This window comes from Acanthopagrus latus, chromosome 9, assembly GCF_904848185.1.
Source record: "Acanthopagrus latus isolate v.2019 chromosome 9, fAcaLat1.1, whole genome shotgun sequence".
In the NCBI taxonomy this organism is placed as follows: Eukaryota; Metazoa; Chordata; class Actinopteri; order Spariformes; family Sparidae; genus Acanthopagrus; species Acanthopagrus latus.
Genome location: NC_051047.1, coordinates 25,046,075 through 25,069,049, shown reverse-complemented (window position 1 = coordinate 25,069,049; position 22,975 = coordinate 25,046,075). Strand labels below are relative to the sequence as shown.

The 22,975-nt window shown below is 41.7% G+C and overlaps 1 protein-coding gene across 2 annotated transcripts in view; it reads right to left on the bottom strand.

Moving 5' to 3' along the window:
* col18a1a (collagen type XVIII alpha 1 chain a) overlaps positions 1-22,975 on the bottom strand; it is a 77,846-nt gene that overhangs the window by 20,269 nt on the left and 34,602 nt on the right. The window contains exons 1-4 of one of the 2 annotated variants that reach the window (XM_037109179.1): positions 18,637-19,077; positions 7,522-8,063; positions 5,272-5,355; positions 3,157-3,228 (exon numbers count right to left, since the gene is read on the bottom strand). In XM_037109179.1, the coding sequence (XP_036965074.1) occupies positions 3,157-3,228; positions 5,272-5,355; positions 7,522-8,063; positions 18,637-18,967 (1,029 nt within the window). In that variant the 5' untranslated portion in view covers positions 18,968-19,077. Of the gene's footprint in view, positions 1-3,156; positions 3,229-5,271; positions 5,356-7,521; positions 8,064-18,636; positions 19,078-22,975 lie in introns of those variants that run through there. The other variant, XM_037109180.1, reaches the window with a different exon arrangement.

The following is a 22,975-nucleotide window of genomic DNA, read 5'->3' as shown; positions in this document are numbered from 1 at the left end:
TAAACACAAAACATTTCATTAGATATTTTTCCTCATGTAGGTGGTCCCCCTCTTCACCGTCCTGTGTATGACATTAAACATGTTGATTTCTAATGATAAATGAGGAAGTACGCATGTGAAAGCGCATTAAATAATAACAAAAAGCGCTCTTTAAAAAGTAAAAGCAGGAACAAGCACATAATTAAATGATCTGTACGTCAGGATCCTTTTCACGGCTGCCAGGAGGAGAACAGGAAGGAAACGAGAATTAATTTGATAACGAAAGGCTCATTTCTTTAATCTGAATTTATAGTTTTCCGTCCATTTTGTTCTGGTGCAGGCAGCTGACAGTTTGCATCACACTGTGGAGACGCTGCACACATCGTGGCGATTCTATAAATGTTTCATGACAGTTTGGCCGAGCTCCAACAGGCACAACTACATACGGCAGATCAGTTTTTATTATTTATGGGTCGCCAAGTCAAGTCGAGCCTACAGCTCTCATTATAGATTAACTATTCATACACAACATCCTTACATTTGTTCACATGAAGACGAGACAAAAGACTGTTGTCTTTTCTTTACCTGACGGTCACTTACAGACAACAACTAAGTGACTGTGATCTGCCTGAAACACTCGTTTGCATCCCGTCCTGTTACCATAACGCTCTTGGATCATTTCCTCTTTGGCCGTCACGCTCAAGCGGACACTTGAATTCCTGCAGTGACACTGTTCAGGATGACCGACTACCCTTGACATCTATCACCATGAATTCCTCGGATGACAAAATGGAAAGTTACACTCACACGACTCTCCCTCTCTGGCGCGTCTCTGCCCAGACTTGCCTTAATTGCACCGGTCGGACAATTGTGCAGAGTGTGGGTTCTACTTTGTGTGAACAGACGTCAGATGGGGGGGGGGGGCGTCGGCAGGTAGGAATTAGAAGCCAGCTGTTGTCTTTTACATTACATTGCATATTACATGATGCCTACTGAACAGATGGAAAAAGCCCCTTGTAAAAGTCGCATGGCATCAAGGCAGAGTACGATGAAGAGACTTCCGATATGCGGTACCCGACCCAGCGTGCCCTCCCTCCTCCGTCTGCTTCTCCAACTTTCTTTCCACCTCTGTCAGTTCCTGTGCACAGCTGATTGAGAAAGCAGTCAGAATAACAAAGCCTGGGGGTGTAGGGGGCTCTGACTTGGATCAGATCGAGTCCAAATTGACATCTGGTTTTTCTATCTCTTCACTATAATTGCGAGGGGGGAGTACATGCACGCACACAGGAGGAGGTGCAGGAGGTGGAAGAGCTGGTGGCGGTGGTGCAGGGCGGAGGTACGTGGATATCTACGAGGTTGGGAAGATGTGAGTGGGTGTCTGTGGAATCTGATTTGTGTTGAGTGTGAGAGAGATGGAAAGCAGAGAGAGGAAGACAGGATGACAAAGAGGGGAGATAGAGCAAGTGACTAAAGTAGAGATGAAGGAAGACGCCAGAAAAAGACAGAAGTACATGCAACGATTTAGAGTCGTGGTTCTCAGACTGGGCTCACTGGGACCAGCAGAGGTCCTTGGACTGTAGGGGGAACCCAGCAAAAGCCAATCGCCAAGATAAAAGTTGGCGTTTCTGCAAAACACAGATTCTTCATTTTATGTTGTGACAATGTTGTTGTGCTCATGGTCTGGTTAGGTTTAGGCACAAAAACACACTTGGTTACGGTTAGGAAAAGATCATTTGTTCGTTTTGGTTTAAAATACCGATATTGTTGCCTTAAAAATATCTCGTCTCTGGCTTGAAAGCCATCTTCAGTTTCGTCATCTTAATCTTCAGCTATCAGCTGCAGTGTTGAAAGGCTGATAGGCTCCATATGACATGAACAAATGTGAACGTATCCACAGTTCAACATGAAATTCAAAAGTTTTAATCTGTTGACTGGGCAGATAATCTTTATAATATTACATCTGACCGTTTTGAGTGATTTGAAGTGATCCTAGTTTGCAGTTCAAGAAGTCACAGCGCCATAATCGATGCGTGTGTGTTAAAACAGCGAGCTGGCGAGGCGGCAGGACAGGACGAGGATGTGACAGGTTGAGAACGTGTAAACCAGGAGATCTAACTCAAAGAGAAAGAACAGCAATGAAAAATGTCTGCAAACTGGTTCCCTGTAAAAAGGCTAAAAAGCCCCCCAAAATTATATTCAACAAGACAAAAGTTGTAAACCGAAGCGACGATGAGGTCCAGGAGCTCCTTTTACCTTTTCGTTTAGAGAGCACTGCCCAACATCTCACTAGATGCCGGCGCTGTTGTGTTACAAGTCGTGACTCACGCCGCCTAAAATGCAAACTGCGGCGACAGTTGTTTTGTTAAGTTTAACGATCTCTATAAAAAGGGCTGATGTGAGTGAATGGAACATTGCCAGTGTTCTCTGCGCTTTATTATCTGTCATCCATCTTGTGATATCTGCTGGGTTTGGCCTCCATCCAGGTGATAAGTCTACAGTCTGCATCCATCCAAAGCACACTCACCTCACCTGACACCAGGGAAAGCTCTAAAACATTCAGAGCTCGAAATTCTTTCTCAAATTTTCCTTTCCATTCAAACAGCTATGAGCAAATATAAGAGCGATAAAGATTAACATTAAGTCCCGCTTCAACTCTCCAAGGTCATTTTACTTTCTCTCGTCCTGCAGAAGAAACTCTCTATGTACAAAGTCTTTGTCCCCTAAATGTATAAGACAGAAGCAGCTCGATTTCCAGACTTCAACTCAGCAGTTTTTAATCTCTCTTGAGAGATGAGTGTTCACTCGCTTAAACTGAGTAACATGAGACATCTGCGGTCTATCCAACACTGGGACGACTCAGTTTGCAGATGCACCGAGCGCTGTTAATAATCTTTGTTAGCCGGGTGTACATGTCAGGCTTGATCAGCTGTTTGAACAAAAGCATTCTTGATTTACAACTTCACATCAAACCTATCCAGTTCCAGCGCAATTTCCAACGAGACCAACTCTTAATCCGTCAAAGTGGCATCAAAAAGAACGAGGACTACAGATGAGCTGCGATGAAACGTGCCGTTATTAATGACAATAATTAAGGAAAACAGACAAAAGCAGGTGAGGATAGTCAAATCTTTGCAACGAGACAAAGAGCTCAGTAGTAAACACAGAGTTGCTTCGTACCGTCCATCTGGGATTGTCCACGGCTGGTTTTGGAGGTTTGGATTCCACGTAGCCACTTCCTTCACCTGAAGCCTGAGGAGACCAATCATACATTTCAAATTCAATTTCATGTCCACAAGATGCTCATCATTTGTTTTATTCAATCTTCTTTTAACTGTGCGTGTCGTCCTGCTCATGAACTCGAAACTCGAACTTTGAATTCTTGTTCAAATTAGGTCAGCTTCAAAAGGAATTCAGCAATTTAGGACAACGTGCATATTCCTCTACATAACCTCTTGTGCTCTGTGTGGCAGCATTGTTTTCCTCCTTTTCTAAGTTGTTTATATCTGTACATCTTTACTCAAGTAGAAGTAAAGATATTTGTGGAAAAAATACAAATGGAAGTACTGATTCTATGTCAAGTAAAAGTAATTGAGTACATACAGGCTCTGAAATGTACAGGGTATAAAAGTAAAAATGACATTTCTGAACCTCACACCATTTAAATATAATTCAAAGAGTGTAATCTTTAGGTAAAATCAGTAGGATTTCCCCAGCTGTTCATGAACGCACCACAAAGACATTTAATTGTTAAGTGAGTCTCATTCCCAGGACATCAAATACCGACACTGTCACACGTTCAGTAATTCCCCTGAAATGCATTAAAGCTAAAGTAACGAGCCTGTTTTGAAAATTTAAGGAGTAGAACTGTCAGATATTTGTGTTGAAATGTAGGGAGGAAAAGAAAAAAGCTGTCTGAATAATACATTTAAAGTACAAATTGCCTGAAAGTATTTTCCTCTATGCCGCAGCACTTATGTCATTAATTCAAATGTTGTTACACAGACAATTTACAACACAGTGAAAAGGTCTCACACTTCAAAGCTTGTTGGTGTTTCAGTATCTCGACTGTTTCTACAGCCGAGCAGCTGTGTGCGAGCTTCTCATTTCAGATAAAAGACACATCCTGAAATCAGAAACCTGTCATTTCCCACCTGGAATGTGATTTTTTTTTTCCCCGTCTAATCCAAACAACATCTAAAGATCTGATGACAACAAGCGGTAAAATCTCAGACCGTCGTTCTGTCAGTCGGTACGAGGGTTTTGGTGGTCTCGGCGAGCAGAACAGCTGCGAATGTTTTACTAAATAACAGTAAAAAAGGCTGCTGGTGGGCCGCAGTGATGCACCTGTGTTTGTGTGGGTGGTCAGGGGTCAGCGGTGAACAGACTCTTATCTGTGACAGAGTAACTGCTGGTGATAAGTGAAGCATCATGCAGGACTAAATCAATGAAATTACAGTAAAATGTCATCAAGTGTGTTAAGATTTAGATCCTCACACTGCACATATATTTTACAAAGATAAACGAGACAGATCTACCATCGAAATTCTTCGTGATATTTGAAACAAAGCTCCAGATTTCAGACGGTGGTTGAACTGCAGCAGGTTTTCTCATTTCCAGCCAGCGACTGTCAGTTCTGTGCTGGCTGTGATGAACCGCCGCTGCAGATGTTGTCAGCTGTAACTAGTTAGTTAATTAAGCTAATATTCTCCATGAGTCGGTGTAAAGCCGTGTTTCCTGTCCACTCGTTCTGAAACGATAATCTTATTGAAAGTAGTTTAAACTTCAGACCAGTCAACTTGTCTAAAACCAAGAACACGCTCATGAATCAGTCGGAATCAATCGCAATTGAATCTTATACACTTTTATTTTAAGAGCCATTTTAAAACTTTGCACTTCTCTGGTAAAAAGGAGTTTCACTGTGCAGACGATGGCTGACATGGAAATACAGAAACAGCATTTTTCTTGTTCTGCCGCTCAGTGATAGTTAGTCCTACTATAATAATGAAAGTTAAGGTTGTCACCTGCAACACTAACGTCAGCCTGAACTATATCAGCTTCAACTGGGACTTCCACTTCTATCGTTGCAACAATGTGGAACGTGGAAACACTTTGTTACTACCAGCTGTGCCTCATTACGTGATTGGATGTTCGCTGCTGCCAACAAGTCAATCAGATTGAAATGTGTCTCATCACCAGATATAATTTTATCTCGTCTGACAAACAGTGTTTCTGTTGTGTACAACCTTTCAAATCGCACGCAGCCTTGAAGATGAGATTATAGTCGTCACTCACCATATCGGAGTCGTCTTCGTCCTCCTCACAGTGCCTCTCGGCAGCACGAGGGTCTCCCACCACCCTCAGCTCACCGATCATCCCCTGTTAACACACAAGGACACGACGCTTTAATGTTTGATGATTAATACAATAATGTCAGAACAGCACTTGTTCTCTCGCTCGCGCAAGATGTCTCACTTTCAACGTACAGATATGGATTCTTATCTCCGCTGATATTTTTCAGGGAATTCCCCTTTTTTTTCCACGAAAATCAGAGGGTTCTATTGAAGTCTCCAGTTTGAGCCTGAGCCTGTGAAGTGCCAGTATCTCTGCCACACACACACACACACGCACACACACACTTCATCTGATACATGCTCCCACACAGGATGCTCACACAGATAGCACTGAATGCTATCTGCCTGCCTATCAAAGGGGCCATTAGCTCTGCATGACGAGGTGGTTTCTCTGCTGCCCGCTGAGTTATTTGAAGTCGACTCTTCAGGACACATTTATGTCCTGAGAAGAAAAAAGAAAAGTCAAGAGAGCTTTGAAGATAAATGACGGAGGCTCTTTGGCCTTTAAACTCTGTATCTACATGGGCTTTTAATAGTTTTTTTGTTACTTGTACAGTGTTTAGTCGACGTGTCACCGTCTCCTCTGACAAACTGCCTCAGATCTTCACAATGAATCTTCAGTCCAGAGCAGAAAGACCAAACTGTCACCGCAGCATGTTGATGGATAACAAGGAGTGGGGACATCTACTCAACAAACCCTATTTCAAACTGGAACGTCCATTTTATGAATACAAAATGTAAATATTTAGACGCCAAAGATGCTCCAAAAGTCTTAATGTGATTATAGAAATTCAATTCACAAGACCTCTCTAGCTAAGGGTCATATGAGGGTCAACAAGCAGCATGACTAACAAGTCCTGAAAGAAGAAAACAGGGTTAATTTACTTTTTTTTTCCCTCAGCTTGTAAAACATCATCCTGACTAAGTATCTGACCACAAGGAAATGCCATAGATGGGTTTGTGCAATTAAAAAAAGAAAAACGTGTGGTTTGCAACAAAATAAAAGTCTGTCTTCAAACACGGCAATAAAAAAGAAGATTAAAGCGAATCTTACAGCTGAGAGAGGAAGTGAGAGATGATGTTTCAGCTGAGCAAACCTTATTTCAAGGGCTTGGAACCAGATGGGAGGAACTCATTTTGAATTAGGACAAATTTAGTGGTGTACGAAAGATTTCTTATCTCAGATTATTGTTATTAAAAAAAAAAGAATATCCCACTTTTTCTTCTTTCTTTCTTATTAGCATAGCAGGGAGATTATTTATGTTGATATATATACAGCAAGCCTTCATGCTGCGCTCTGCAACACTGAACCGTAAAGAAAAACATCAGCATCGTGTTAAACTTTAACTCAAGAGAAGAAAGACAACCAGGTCATGAACATAAGGCCATTTAATGCTGACAAAAGTCTGCCATCTGTTAAATATGACTGGACAGCTTCCATATAAGACAGTAAAAGTCTCAATATCTTATTTTCTGAGAGAAATAAATACGATTAGCATGAATTAAAGCCATCTTCCATATCCAAAAAAGATAAACGGATGAATAAAAAAAGCTACAGAGGCTCTCTCTGTATTCTCCTTTATTCATTATCCTGGACAACTGATATGAAGATTAGTGTTTTAATTAAAACTATTTATGTTTAAAACATCAGTCACTACTGACCACTGATGGTACGGTCTGCAGTTGCATGTTTTCTACTTGCAGGTAGCCATGGGCCAACTACCATAACCCTCTAACAGCTAAGGTCAACGGGTGTTGCGGTCAACTGCTGAGATTTACAAGCAGTCAAATGACCGGAGTTAATTACCAACTGTGAGGCCTTCCAATTATTTGCAGACTACCCTGAGGAAGATGCTGAGGTGATGTAGACATTTATGTTATGGTTTAGAGTAGACCAATTTGAGCAATCAAATCATATGAGAGTCATTCAGCCAGGATGATTCATGTGACTGAGTGGAAAGTCAAAACATGATACTGTAGTTTTCCAGAACGTCAGGCAGCAGGAGTCCTGTCTCATCGCAGGTTATGTTGTTTCTAGAGAGAAGCAGTTTGGGGATGTCATCATACCAGAATCAGTCTGATTCAGTGCAGAAGCCACTTGAAAATGTTTCTCCTATTTCATAAACTCCTAAACCCGTGAATTTCATGCTATCCTGGGTCTGACTATTACAGACAAAGACTGTGTACCCACCAGAAACTTGTCCGGATCAGCTCCTCCAGCTTGCCCGACAAAGACTCCCGCTCCAGCCTCCAGCTCCATCTCGTCCGGGGACCTCTCGATGCGCGTCACCTGAGGGTCTGCGTCACAGTTGAGGTAGAACATCACCTTCTCGTCCCTCACAGCGATGGCAAAACGAGTCCAAGTATCCCTCATGGAGGGTACAAGGAACCTGGCCGCCTCGTAGGACTGCTGGGAGTCGGGCTCTGTGTAGTACAGGATGACGTTCTGGTTGCCGCCCTGCACGGCGGACAGTTTAACACCCACATACATGATCTGCTGTGAGGCGTCTGTGACGGAGAAGATGACGCCGCCCCTGTCCGAGGTGGGTTTCAGGTAGAAGATAAGGGCAAAGTCTCTGAAGAAGGGGCTCGGCAGGTGGGCGCGGGCCAACTGGCCTGTGTTGGCATCGGGACCAAAGACATACCCGGGGATGTTGTCGAATCCGTAGATCCGCCTGATCTCACTTGGAGGAGGGTCCCCAATCAGCTGCAGCAGGGAGACCCCACTGTCTTCTACAGGAGGAGAAAACAGATATTAGGCCACAGTACGCATGCTACATTCTGGAGGTTAGAAGGGAAGGCTGCATGGCAGGGTGTAATGTTAGACCAGGATCTATAAGTCTGTTGGGTGTTGACTCAAAGTGAATGTGCCTGATGGGAGCAGGAACAACTGCTGTAACTTGCAAAAGTCTTTGATGTGCTCGAAACAAATCAATAAGAGTAACTGGACAATTACATTTTCCCTTTCAAAAGGAAAGTACGGAACATCCACATACTTCATAAAATGCAAACGCAAAGTTACCACAACTGCGTCCAAACGAACCGCGACCTTCGTTGAGAAGCATCGACAAAGCAGCCGTGCTCAGGGGAGCATGAACAAACAAACGATTTATAAATTCCAGACCAAAATATAGAAAATAGCAACATCCACAAAAAAGGCAAAGGACAAGATGTAAGAGACTAAGAAAAGCAAATCACTTTAGCAGACACTGCAAGACCTGCAATCCAAAGACAAGACCAGCCAAACTTGTGCTCCCTAAACTGAAGGGAGATGTAAAAGACACAGTACACGAGCTGGTTGATTTAGCTGGTGCAGCGTCTGAGTCACAAACAGCTTCACCCTCAATTTGTCAAGGAAAAAAATCTTCACATTTCTCATGTGTTGTATTTACCTGCAAAAGTTTAAAGCCACATTATTTAAGGTGCTTCAGAAGAGACAAAATACTTACAGATTTATAACCGCTAGATGTGTGCAGAATAGTGTGAAGTTGGGATGCAACTACAGTATTTTCATGATCTAATAATCTCCTGATTGTCATGATTCATCATTTATTTTATAAAAATAAAGTTCTGCAAAGTCATGTCTTCAAATCTTTACATTTGAGAACCTGAAGCCAGCAAATAGTTGATATTTTTGCCTGTAATAATGTAATAATTCAAATAGTTAGCAGCTTTTATTCTTTCGATCATCCACTCATTGCAGCTTTAGTACAAAGACTACAAACTATGCATCGCATTCCTGAAGACACTAAAAAAGAAAGACAAAAACTCTTCCGACTTGTGTGACATCTGCTAAATGTCACTGCTCCGGGGCTCAGTGGGACCAACAGCTGGGCCTCCTGCATATCTTTGCTCACTCTTCCATCGCCCTGGGTGACTCTGCTGAGGTCAGTGCATAATAATTGCAGCGTTTAGGAAACACGAGGAACACAAAGAGCCGTCATTCACATGGTGGAGAGCTCATTATGATGAGACGCAAACCTGAGACTAAACCTCTCTGCTTTGATCAGAAATGTTTCTTTGCGAACGTTAAAAATCACTGTTTTGGGAGAACACTTTCTGGTGCTTTGAAGAAATGCTTTGCTTACCACCTGGTGCCTAATGTGCGAGCACTATTGCTGGGTTCAAAGCCTCCCCACTGGCCTGAGTGCTGGAGATCAGTGGGGTCTGCAGTCGGCTTTTGTTGAGAGCTTAAACACACGAGGTGTGTAGCTGAACTCTGGGTCCTGCTCTCTGCTGTATAACTATAAACACACGTCTGAATATTCGGGATGCTGTCGGAGAACTTAAGATGCTTTCATTTGAGTCTGAGCTAACAGAGAGCCCAGTCAAGCCGAGACAGGACAGCAATAAAAATACATTCCAGTATTAATTATGGAGTCCCTCTCCTGCAGCAATCAGCCCAACATGTCTGGAGATCAATCGCTGAACAGATCATACTTTTATTTTATCGTATACATGTCACCAGTCACCAGACTCACCTGTCGAGTCTCATTCCAGTGTTGTCAAACACCAACGTTCTGGGTTAGAATTTCAGGTTGAATACTGACCAAAAGCGCTGGTATTTGACAACCTGGGAATGAGACTGAACAATCAGTGATATTTCTCCAGAATCTCCTTCTCTACCTTTTAAATCAGATTTGTTAACAATAGGAGGACAGACACAAAATCCCAGGTTTACAGCACCGTAGGTTGAAAGCTGCATGGATGGCAGCAACAATAAACATTTCATTTGCACCGACCCAACCAGATGTTTGCCCTGATGAAGTCAGAATGAGAAACCTCAGGGGTCTCTTCAGTGGGCCTGTGCTCACATGTCTGACGTTGGCTCCTTCTGTGCCTTGTGAGCACAGTCGCTCCTGGAGTAGGGCTGAAAAAGGCAAAACTTGCAGCAATGCAGTGGTGAAATCCATCATGTGTGAGAGCGCCATTTTAATTCCTAGATCTCCTGTTCCACGTGCTGAAACTGACATGTGAGCTATCTTTAGAGCAGCAACACCATTTTTTTTAGAAGCTAACGAGAATTATTGCTGGCTATTGGATGACAACATCTGCACGCAAAACTGTCCACTGGCTGCAATTCACTTTCTTCAATAATGTGCAAGAAACATGCTATTTGTTAAGCGTGAGTAGTGGCCGGTCATAAATAAATATTTGATCAGTGTGCAGATTAAAACTTCAAGTCCAGCCACAAGTCAGAATGTGAGGGGCATCGTTCAGACAGAGCCTGATTGTCTATGTAAACGTCTGATTTTTTTTATGAATGAAACACTGAAATGAGCAGGAGACATCCTCACACATGTGCTCAAGTTCCAAGCTTCCAAAACCGCTTATTAGTGAAACATCTCACCTGTTAGTCATCACTCGCGCAGACCAGATGCGCTCTCTTTTGGACTGTGTTCAGAATTCTCCAAAAAAGGAGAAACATCCATCTGAACCAGACGATAAACAAACACGAACAAACAACGAATCTAAATAAAGCACTCTGGTGTAATTGTGCCAGATGTCAGACAGCTTGGAAGTGTAAATGAAGACAATTTCATTAGCCGGCTGTAAAGCATATCAAAAGGTTCGGTCTGCCTTAGTTTTGCCAAGGAATGCTTTTGCTAAATGTGCCTGCATTGTCAGCAGGGGTCCCAAAGCAGAGATCAAAAATTGTTGGGCATTCACACGGTGCACCATTAGCATTTTAAGTGCAATCTCAAGTCACGTTTCCCAAATAGCTTTTGTTAACCAGTGACAGCTTCAAGGCCACTCAGGCACAGAAAAGGACTGTTGATGAATGGAGCGGTGCTGGGTTTATGGTGCTGGTTTGTCTTGTCACGACGGCCTCTAACTGACCAGGAACGCAACATTCCAGGAGGGCGGGGCAACACAGTTTGTGATGCCCTGTTGATAAAGCTGTATATACAGTGTGAAAGTGTGTAGACAGCTTTGGGAGGTAGAGGATCGTGAGTAATCCATGGGAAAACATGTGAACATCTGGACAGTCCCAGACAACTTTGTGGTTTTGCTCACTACGCTCCACCACCATTTAAAACATCCCTTGAGGCCTGCTGACAAGGGCAATGATCTCTCCCGTCACCCTGCAAAAAAGCTGGTCAGTGGTTTGACGTGTGTTCAGAGAGTCAGGAGGTCACCTCTGAATTATTATCTTAGTATAAACTATGTCTGGAGTGCCTGTCAGTCGACTGATTTAAATGTGTAGTTAATTCAATTGGTCATGATATGTTACTTGTGTTTGTTCATGCTCATTTGATCTTTGTTTGATCTTGTAGTTTCATGTCTGACTGCCTTGTTACAGGGTTAAAGAAAGTCATTTGTTATGCTTATATTATTAAATCTGTGTCAAGTACTGTTGAAATCAATTCTATCTGGCAAAAGGAAATACTGCGCAAGATTTGTTTTGGTATTACAGAAGGGATTTTCTCATTTTATTGCTAATGATTTTGTGAGTACAGATACATCCAAGCGTACCAATCTAATTGTTTTTAACTTGTTCAAAAAGATATGGTACCATCATTACTTTACTGAACTTCCATACTACATAAAAATAAAACATCACATCTATAGAGGTGTATATGTACGTGTATAATACTCACTGTCAATAAACTGACAAATGAAAAAGAACACAGGATGTTTTAAAATAACAAGATATACATCAACTTACTTCTGCAAAGGATATTCTGTGAACCTCTTGGCAAATTTTCTAGCATTTTTAACCTGGTGATGCAGAATGCTCGGAAACAGATATTAAACCAAAAACCACATCACAGTCCAGGAAGGAGATTCCATGTTGGCTCGCCTTGAAGGCTGGGCTGTAATTCTCCAACCACAAAAAGGAAGATGGTCTACCACAAGCTGTGTGCTTTACTCTTTGGGGAAAGAAGTAATAGGATACTCTTCCAATTCTCTACCTGAGACAAACGTTTGAGGCCCCATGCAGGGTATAAACAATCCCCCTTTTTCCTTGATGCAAAAACATCAAAAATGATTTCACTTTCTGTTATAGTGAAGGCATAAACATACAACCTTTTCTTTTCTTATTATATTTGAGGAAATGTGGTGTGATATGTCACACACCACTGCAGCGAGGTGCAATACAAGCCCATTGTGAGGATGAAGGAATTAAGGATTACGTAAGGAATGTAGATACAATAGCTACAGAAAGATCATAAATAGCTTCCAAATTAAGGTCTCGTTCAATGAAAATGTAAGGAAATATTTGAACCTTTAGGGTTTAAGTTCTTAAAACTCTCTAACAGTGTCACAACTGGGCTCTCATCCAGCTCGAGACGTCCCTGTGCTTCAGTTCTGTGTTTTGCAACAGTGCCTCATCAGTTCTCGTTTTGTGCTAGTGCAACACAAGCCAGAGGGGGCAATGATTTTCTGGCAGCAAAGAAGTCGGACTACGCTGTGCCCATAATTGGAACCCCCCTGAGAGCCAACTCAAAATGATTCCCTGGCAAGCAGCACGCTGACGAACCGGAGCCAACTCCGGGCCTTCCTGTCATGAGATACAATATCAATCTCGGCTCAGTGGAACCATGGTGCTACAAATCAGTATCGGACCACCAAAAGGGTGTCCATGTCACAAAACACAGACTACATGTACACAGACATTCAGATACCAACAAAACAACAGTATATATCTTACCAGGAAGACATCCTTTTCATGTTTTTAGACCACCACCACCAGGATTTCATTCCATTTCAAATAAACTGACAGATACTAATGGAGTCTGTCATACAGGATATAGTTTTACGGATAAGAACCAACCAAAATAAATTGCAGTTGACCTCTAAACCCTGATATGAATGACTGCTCATCTTTCAAGCAGGAGACTGGTAACCATGGAAAAACATCATTAAAAGGGCTATTGTGCCCTAACAATCCTGTCTTACCGCCGGGGTAGCCCCCCCGTGGTAAAAGGATCACAGATCTGACAGATTTTTTTTTCGACAAAGTTTCCATGCACATACTGATATCTCTGCAATCTTCCCACACTAATCTCTATTTGGGCTACATATCTCAGTGCATAAACTGCTTCATTGTGTTTCTTTCCCCTTTAAGTCAATCCCAAATACCAACTAAAAGGAAAGGTATATCAGGACACATTCTTGAATGACAGTCCATAGTTAAATGATGTAAGGGTGGGAAGGTATTAAGGTCCAAATACTTCAAGCCAGCAGAGCTGCAGATAGTGAAACTTCCCAGACACCACATAGAGGGTGATCTTGCAGTGAATTCTAGAGGTCAAAGGAGTTCTTAGCAGCTACCTTTGTAGCTTTGTAACACACCATTTTGTTTTTGCATTCAGTCTCATTCGTCTGTGAGCAGAAAACCCACCGACCTCTTAAAATAATTACCGGTATGATCACTGGCTGCTGCAGTTATTGGACAAGGCACACAAGGCAATGTGTTAACAAAATGCACGTGAGGTTTGAATGCTTATAGACAACATTTGATTGACTCTGAAGTTTATTGGTCATCTTCAGGATTTGGGGGTAAATAGAGCTCATAGTGCCAGCATTAACTCGATAGTAAGGTAATTTGTTACATCAAGTCAATTCAGCCCCAGGGTTTTACCTTAACTATACATATGACAAGCAGTGTATGAAATATCCTCAGGGTGTAAAGATGGTAACAAGACCACACTTTTTTCATTTGCCTGAGGTGTAATTGCAATGTCAGGGCTGTTACGTCTAGAAGCCATTACATACTGTATAACTTGATCTGTTCCTGAACACAAATTTGGAGCAGTTAAAACTCTGTACACCTTACTTAACACTTGCATCAAACAACTTAAGTGTGAAGCTGTGCAGTAAGGTATGGAAACACTAACACTAACACACAACATATAACGTTAACTCTTGCACTCTTGCCTTGCACCCGAGCATAAAGAAAGTTAAAACAATTCAAACAAATGCACACATCCCGGATGCACCACTTAATCCTGGACCTAAAGACATCTTGTCCACTCATGTCTGTCAGTGAAGCAAGCTGTGAGAAAGATTACAGCGCTGTAAAAAGACACAGTCAGAATTCCCAGTGATATGTCCTGAGAGTGGAGTGCAGGACAGCGACCCAGTATGAAGGCGTAGGCTTTAAAAAAAATCATAATTCAAGGCACAGCTTATACCGACAAAAGCATATTTTCTCCATAAAATTTTAGGTCATTTAGGGTCACCAGGGACAGGGATGATATTGTTGTTGCTACTTCTGGAGCAGACACTCAAGGGCTCATATCACTTTTAAGTTGTAGCACTGCTGATTGAAATATCCACTTCAAACAACAAATGAACTCCTCTGGCATGTGACATGTCATGTGACTGAATCTAAATGCATTTTTGACACAAGTTCCCAAGACTAACTAAAACAATCTAGATTATGCACATCATTCCAGATAAGATGAAAACAAGTTCTTCTCCAGCTGTCACAAGTACTTTTGCTCACTCGGTTATATAGATTGACATCCCACTGCAAACCGTCAAAGCAAACATGACTGCTTCCCATGCATGACAACCTTATTCGTCCATTTGTGGACAGACAAATGCACACCAAGCTGCCTGCAAGCAACTCACTGTCAAAAGAGACATGCGATTCTACATGCCAAATTATGTACAGTATTTCATGCACAAAGAGGATGCGGCACTGCAAAGGCGATTTCAAATGTCTTAAGTCTAAATCTAGTTACAATTTACTGAGAAGGCAACAAAAAAGCCTTGCCTTTGGCAAAGAGAAAATACTACTTAATTAGTACATGATTTCTTGTGAATAATTGTGTGATTAGAACAGATTTCAAACAGAAAATATGTTTTTGTATGGCTATGTTTCTCCACTAACCAACAACTTTGCAAAGGCTCTTTCATTCAAATTTTTTGTGGCATGTCAGGCTTGAAATGTGCTTGACACCACTGAACACTATAGTCTACATGTCTGTTCATGCAGTGACTGAATGGCAGAATAGGATAAACACAATGTATATAGAGGAAATGCACATCAGTTGGTTATGTAATAAACTACAAACCCATGGAACTGTGTGTGTGTGTGTGTGTGTGTGTGTGTGTGTGTGTGTGTGTGTGTGTGTGTGTGTGCGTGCGTGCGTGCGTGCGTGCGTGCGTGCGTGCGTGCGTGCGTGCGTGCGTGCGTATGTGTGCATGTGAGCATGTCTGTGTGTGTATGTATGTGTGTTATAATGACCTTCAAGCAGCAGGCACATGCAATTGAAAGGATAAGGGATACACATACATGCAACACTGTAAGGAGTGCTGGCACCATGCTTGTTACACTGTAGCCAGAACTTTCCTTAACAATAGGATGAACAAAGTTGAAGCATGCTTATTTTTCTTTTATATTGTTTTGCTGTGGGAACCAATGCATTGTTAATGTATTTGACTGTGCTGACAGGGATACAGTTTTATTTTTGAGGTGGGTATTGGGTAGTGGGGGTAAAACCAGACAAACTGGGGAGTAGGGATATTGAAAACTGGTTCAAAATCAATCCACAAACAAGGATTAATTTGAAACAGTGGTTACCTTTCTGGTTACTAACTGACAAGCACTGATACCCATCATCCTCCTCGTCTGGCAGAATGTGGCACTCCACAGGGAGTCGTCCCTCGTCCAGAAGTGTCCAGCAACTGTCCCGCAAGATTTCACAGAAACTCTGGCAAGGCAGCACCGGCAGTGGTACCATAGAACCACACTTTGGTACCAAGAGAAGGCAGAAAAACCACTCCAAACTATGGTGGCAACGTGACTTCAATAGCCATGCCCAATTGTTAAGGAGTTCCTGGATTTCTGCCAAAGTGCTCTGGTTCAGGTAGTTGGGGACAACAATCTGTTCCCCGACCATGGAGGAGCAGAAAGGGAGATCAGTATCTACCAACAAGCACTGAGGGGATTCTACAACCAGCGCTGATCCAGTGAATTCTGTGTGGCTTTCAGTTTGCATCCACTTACCTACATCTGTCTGGCTAATTGAGGTTGCTTCAGTAGGGTCACTTTCAGTAGCGTCTAAAACATGACCACTTTGACTGGTCACTACTTTCTGGCTTGTTGCTGATGCATGGCTAGGAACTTGAGATTGTGCAGTTGTGGGTACTGAGGTCCTTTCTGGTTTCTCACCAGCTGTTTGAAGTGGGGTAAATAACATTTTTGGGGTAGTAGTTGGTGGTTGGGTTGTAGAAAGTGTTTGGCTAGCAAATGAACCTTGTGTAGTCTGTAACCCCTGGTTAAGTAACTGAGTAATTTCCACTAAACTACGATCAGTGGGCATGATTTTTCCTTGTTGGTTTTCCTCAGATTCCCAGCTAGTTTTAGTAAATGAAGCTTGTGTAGTTTGGAACACTTGGTTAGGTAAAGGCTCCTGTTTAGCTGTTGAAGCGCTCCCTGTTAACTGAGTAACTTCTACTACTGGGTTGTCCTCAATTACCTGGGTAGTGCTTACAGAGTTGCTGCCTACAACTGGGGTTAGTACATTTCCTTTGGTGGAGTTGTCATGTGAATATTTTGCCAAATTAAAGTCACTGGCATTCCAACCAGAGCTACCATTAAGTTTTCTGAATTCTATATCTTTTTGGGCGGTTTTGAAAGAAAGATCAAGATTTTGCACCAATTTCCTGCTACCAATATTATGGCCCTCTTCTGTTTCACCATGACCGACCGAAGTGCTGCTTTTAAACTTAAATTTTAGCTTATTTGCCTGTGCTAGTACATTGTCTCCACTATCTGAATACTTATGATGAGTGGGAATGACTCCACCTTGTTGATTTTCCTTAGATCCCCAGCTAGTTTCAGGCTCTGGTCCAAATCCAGATTCAGACCTGAATCCAGAACCAGACCAGGGACCTGATCCATCCTCTAATGACAATTTTGTGACAATATCTAACCTTCCTACAGCTGTCTGGCTAAGTGATGATGCTTGTGCAGACTCATTCTCAGTTACTGATGGTTGAGTGGCATCTAAGATGTGACTTTTTTGGCTGAACACTTTCTGACTTGTTACAGATGCTTGACTGGGCCATTGAGAGCTGGGTATTGAGGTTGTTTCTGGCTTCTCACTACCTGTTTGAAGTGGGGTAAATAACATTTTCAGGGTAGTGGCTGGCGTTTGGGTTGTAGATTGTGTCTTGCTAAATGAAGCTTGTGTAGTCCATAACATTTGGTTAGGTAAAGCTTCCTTCTTAGCTGTTGATTCCCTAGCTGGTAACTGAGCAGCTTCGACTAAACTAAGAATAGTGGGCATAAATACTCCCTGTTGGGTTTCCTCAGGTCCCCAGGTAATTTCATGTTTTGTTACAAATTGAGATTCATACCCAGACACAGTGTCTAATGCTAATTTAGACTCAAGCCCAGATCCAGATCCTAAATGATCAGATCCTCCCAAACCCATATCCTTTAGTGAAGACATGCCAACACCTAAGTCACCTACAACTGCCTGGCTAATTAAGGTTGCTTGGGAAGGCTCATGCTCATTTAATGGCGTTTGAGTAGCCTCTAAAAAGTAACCAACCTGGGTGGTCACCGCTGTCTGGCTAGTTGCTGATGCTTGACTGGGCAGTTGAGATTGGGCAGCTGTGGGTATTGAGGTAGTATCTGGTTTCTTGCTAATTGTTTGAAATGGGGTAAAGAACATTTTGGGGGTAGCAGTTTGTGTTTGTGTTGTAGAAAGTGTCTGGGTCGCAAATGGAGCCTGTGTAGTCCATAACATTTTGTTAGCTAAAGTTTCCTGCTTAGCTGTTGATTCAGTAGCTGGTAACTTATTAACTCCCTCCACTTGGTTGTCCTTGGTTACAGAGTTGTTGCCTTCAATTGGGGTTATTAAATCTCCCGGGGTGGAGTTTTCATGAGTATTCTTTGTAAAATTAAAGGCATTACCATTCTGACGAGAGCTACCGTTAAGTTTTGTATTTTCTTTGTTATTGGGGGCAAGATTCTGCTCTGGTTTTGTGCTACCAATGTCATAACCTTCATCTGTTTCTTTGTGAGTGGTTATGGTGCTGTTATCAAACTTTAGCTCATTTGTTTGAGATACTATACTGTCTCCACTTTCTAACCCTCTAAGATCAGTGGGCATGACTTCTCCTTGTTGGTTTTCCTCAGTCCCCCTGCTAGTTTCAGGTCCTGCTCCAAATCCAGATTTAGATCCAGATCCAGATCCAGAGCCAAACCAAAGGCCTGACACAGTGTCTGAAGTCAATTCAGACTCAAGCCCAGATCCAGATCTTGATACATTTTCTGTAAACCTTAAATGACCAGAACTTTCAGAACTAGTACCCTTTAATGAAAATGTGGCATTACCAGGTTTATGTTTGCGTGATGAAATCCCAGCTGCTCCCTTTTCTGAAGCATGTTCATTTTCTGGTTGTGTTGTGGTGGTCAGCCGAGGAGCCTGAGTGGTCTCATCCAAAGTCTGCACAACCTTTTGGATGCCATGTCCCTCATCAATTATCTCCAGTCCAGTCCTTGCAATATTCTCTGATGGTGGTTCTCCACTACCTGCTTGACTGCCAGATCCCTCATTGTCCACTGTTGGGGGCAAAGTTGTAGGACCAGTCCAGGACCAGAACCAAGCATCAGTGTGGACCACCCACAGGGCCAACAAAAGTAAAACTCCAAACTGGGTCCTCATCTTAGATATAATGTCCAGTCTTGACCACGTCCACCTGCTTTATGAGGCTCCCAGAGTGAACTATGACATATCCACACAGCTACTACACTCCTCACACACACACTTTCCAGCTCTGTCTTCACACACACTCCAGAAGCACAGAGGAAAAGTGAGGAGGAGTGCCCCATTCAAAAGAGTAAAGGGGGAAAGCAGGAGGAGGTGGGCTCTGCATTGGCTGCCCTGGCAATATTTCCTCTTCTGACTCCTCCTTTCCTCCTCCTTCTCCTTTTGTCACCGCAGTGAAAAGCGATCTCTCCTGCTGACTGATACCTTAGAATTACGGCAGCCTTGCCTTTCAGCGTACAATACTGATGCCTTCAGTGTTTTACAGAGAAGGGCAATTTGTTCCCCTTGACTTGTTCCCTTTGTTAAAACATGATAATAAGAAAACTACAGATCTAGTTTAAAAAATAAAAACTTTGATATTACAGTGAGAGCTAAAGAAGTGACATGTGATTTGCTGATTTCAGTTTTCAACAGAAAATAACTGTATTATTTTGGTGAATGTTTGAAATATAAGGAGCTGGGCTTAATTCATTCTTATGGATTAAATTAGTCCAATTAAATTACAATAATGCAACCAATAAATGAGTAAAGCTGCTTGTGTGATGCTTGCTATGCTTTAATACACTCTAACAACAGTATTGTATGTTTTTTAATTGTATTATTTTATAAGATAATGGTGAAATAGATATAAACATCACGATTAAAAATGCCAAAAAGTAAACTAAAGAAATTCAATCCACTTGAGCAAGGGAAAGGTTTTTCTTGACATTTTTATCAAGAAAGTGTAAAATTTGAGCATATACTTACTTTTTCAGCTTATGCTAACCCTTCCTCCTCTTGTTCAGATGCATCCCAAACCTAATGTCCCTGCATTCATTGTCTCTGCTCTACATGGTGCCATTTATTATTCAGTTCAGTTAAGACCCCTGTTTTCAGTGTTCTGTGGTTACACAGTAATCCTGGCCTGTCTTTCTTGTTCTGACTGGTTTTCCATACAGCCAATGTGATCAGTTGACAGAGATCCTTGACATCTGCTAACTGGAGCTTAGTGAAAAAAGGAAGAGGGGGCTTGTGCAAGTGACTTTCTAATAGTACCAGGGGATTGAAATAAAAGGAAGCATTTTGTGTATGTAACCTCACGTGCTGATAGAAAGGAACTTATTTAATCTGTGGACAGGGTGCTGCCAGCCCTCTATAGGCTCCAGGTGCTTATGTTGAGCTACATAAATGTCTTGACACGAGCTTGACAACTTTATCCTGCAGTCTCTGTCATTGCCTGGGGTCACTGGTGTTCTGTCTGACCTCTGTCTGCAAGATTATGTTTGTTTGGTCTAACAGAGAGGGAGAGTGAGCACCAAAGAAATAAAGTAAAAAGATGGAAAATCTCAAGAATGTGAGAATGTCTACAATATAGCCTTCAGTTGTTAAATGTAATAGGAGGCTGTGACCTATTAAAGAAGTTAACACACTATAGCTCACAGATTTTTCACAAGACCAAGCTATTTTTGCACTTCTTGCCCTGTTGAAAAGTTCAATGAAAGAAAAATATTGTGTGTAGTCATATGAATATCAACCTCCTTTTGGGCAAATATGACTAAGGGATTATGAATATCTTTAGCTGATGTCTGACTTTTATTTTCATTTGTTGCTTCAGGAAAGAAGAAAGAAAATGTATATTCCACTATAATAATTAATAATGTTTTTGGGGTTTTTTTGTCTTCAGTTCAATGACAAAATTCTAGGATGCTGGTTACAGCAGGATAATAGTAAATGTCAATTCCTGGCAGAAAGTAAATTTAAATCTTAAAGCAATTGTTCCCTCAAAAAATGCAAGAGAGACACCATAACAGAACATCAAATTAACCACAAGATAACTTTTCTGTGGTCGGAAAAATTCTGTGATGAAACCAATAGTCAGTCTCTAAACTAAAATAAACGCTGTGTTTAAAGCAAGGACTTGGTTAATGAACCCCAGGGTTGTAAACTCTGTCTTGTGAAAGGTAATGATTTGCTTCAGACATAAGCTATTCACTCTTAAGGACTCATTGGTTCATTGCTTTAGGATTTCAGTACAAAAAGCCACACTCTACCTCATCTCTCTGTTCTTTAAACTACACAAGATGCCAAAACCCAACAAAATCTTCATAATCCATACGTAAGGAAGACTCAGAGTTTTATTGTTCCATGACAATGATGACAACATATTAGACTAAACGTGTGTGTATGATTATGAAAGATAAGAGATTAGGCAGAGTTTGGGAATTTTCTAAAACTCTTGGAAATGGGAAACTTTACAAATAACGTGGGTGGCCAAGCATTCACCCCATCACCTTGGAATTAGAGAATGGTCTGTTTACGATGGGAAAACCTGACAAAGTAAAGACATAATTGTACTTAATGAAGGGAGAACATTTGCGCTTTTGGAGTGACAGTTTTTGCGGTACAGGTAATCGGCACTTACACTATGCACATACCTTGAACTTGTCATAAGACTGTTTCTCTGTTTTCAACATGCCTTTGATGTCTATTACTGCTTGTATAGAGTAGAAGCTGCGAGTCATAATGACAACACAGCTAGAAGATTTCCTGTTTTCCATATTTGTAATTGGAACAGGTAATTACAGTAAGCATGGTGGAAAAACTTGCAATGTACCGTGTGTCAACGGCAGGAGGAAGACTAAACAGAGGAATGCATCTCATCTACTTTACTGATGATAGATCTTTTTCTCTGGGAATCAAACTCAAAGAGGTCAGATAAGCAGTCATTTTATAAATGTACTGTGACTCTGAAAGTGCCAAATATTTTTTTTCTTAGTTGGCTAAAACTTTGGATTTTGCTGTTGTTTGCCAGAAAATAGCAGAATAGTGTCACAACTATGTTCAACAATGCTCGTATTAACATGTGCTTGAATTATTGCATTACACATGAGGTGGTTCCTCCTTCTGGAGACTCCCAACTGTCTTTAATAAGGGTTTAAGTACTGTCTTGTCACCCAGTTTACATGCTGGTCACCTGCTGTCAAACTTCTGCCCTTTGACAGAGGACCATAATCTCAGCAGGGATCTCTAGCAATCTAAAAGGGTCAGTTCAACTAGTGGAATTCCATTTACCTCCACTGTGTTTGGGTAGGGGCAAAATTCTTAGCAGTAGCTAAAACCTAAAGTATCTCCATGGCTCAATACCAAGAGATGTTTTTGGTGATTTCACTGTAGTGAACCCATAAATCAGAGCCCAGAGACCAGTTATTATCTAATTTCATATGATCATACATTAAGAGATAGAAAATCTAAACATGTAATTTGCGAAGATTAAAACTGTAACAGGCTGTAGATAGTCTTGCTTGTGCCTCGGGTAAGATAATCTCCAAAGACCCCCAGATATCAGTCTTAAGGGTTAGAGGGCCCTGACCTGGTATCCTGAGAGGTGTTAATGGTTTATATCACGGCCCATGTAATAAAGGTTCATTTGTAGGTAATGGAGTATCATAAGTGTATGATACATTATGCATTTATCCTAAAAATGCATTTTAATTGCTAAGAAATGCATAATAAAGTATGTGTTAGTCTTAACAAATCAACAAAAATGGCCTAACTGGTACTCATTAGGATTTTCTTTACACTCTTAAGCAGTCTATAAACTTTACTTCCTTATAAGTTTTCAATGAAGCGGTATTCTTTACACATTTCTGTAATGTGTCTGACCTGTGGAATCCTGAGATGTTTCAACCTATGTTTGATGGATGGACTGAAATTCCAGGCCTCCCCAGTGCGAGTCCTCACAATGCACAGACAAAAGTGTGAAACCTAAGCCCGGCAATGAGTGTGAGGGCTGAGACCATCAATGGGAGGATGAATGATCGACTAATTACAACACCAACAAAACCTGCTGAACGTAATCCACAAGGGCCCAGCGGTGTCCAATTATCTGTCACTGCTCAGCAGTATTTTATGTCCCACTGACTG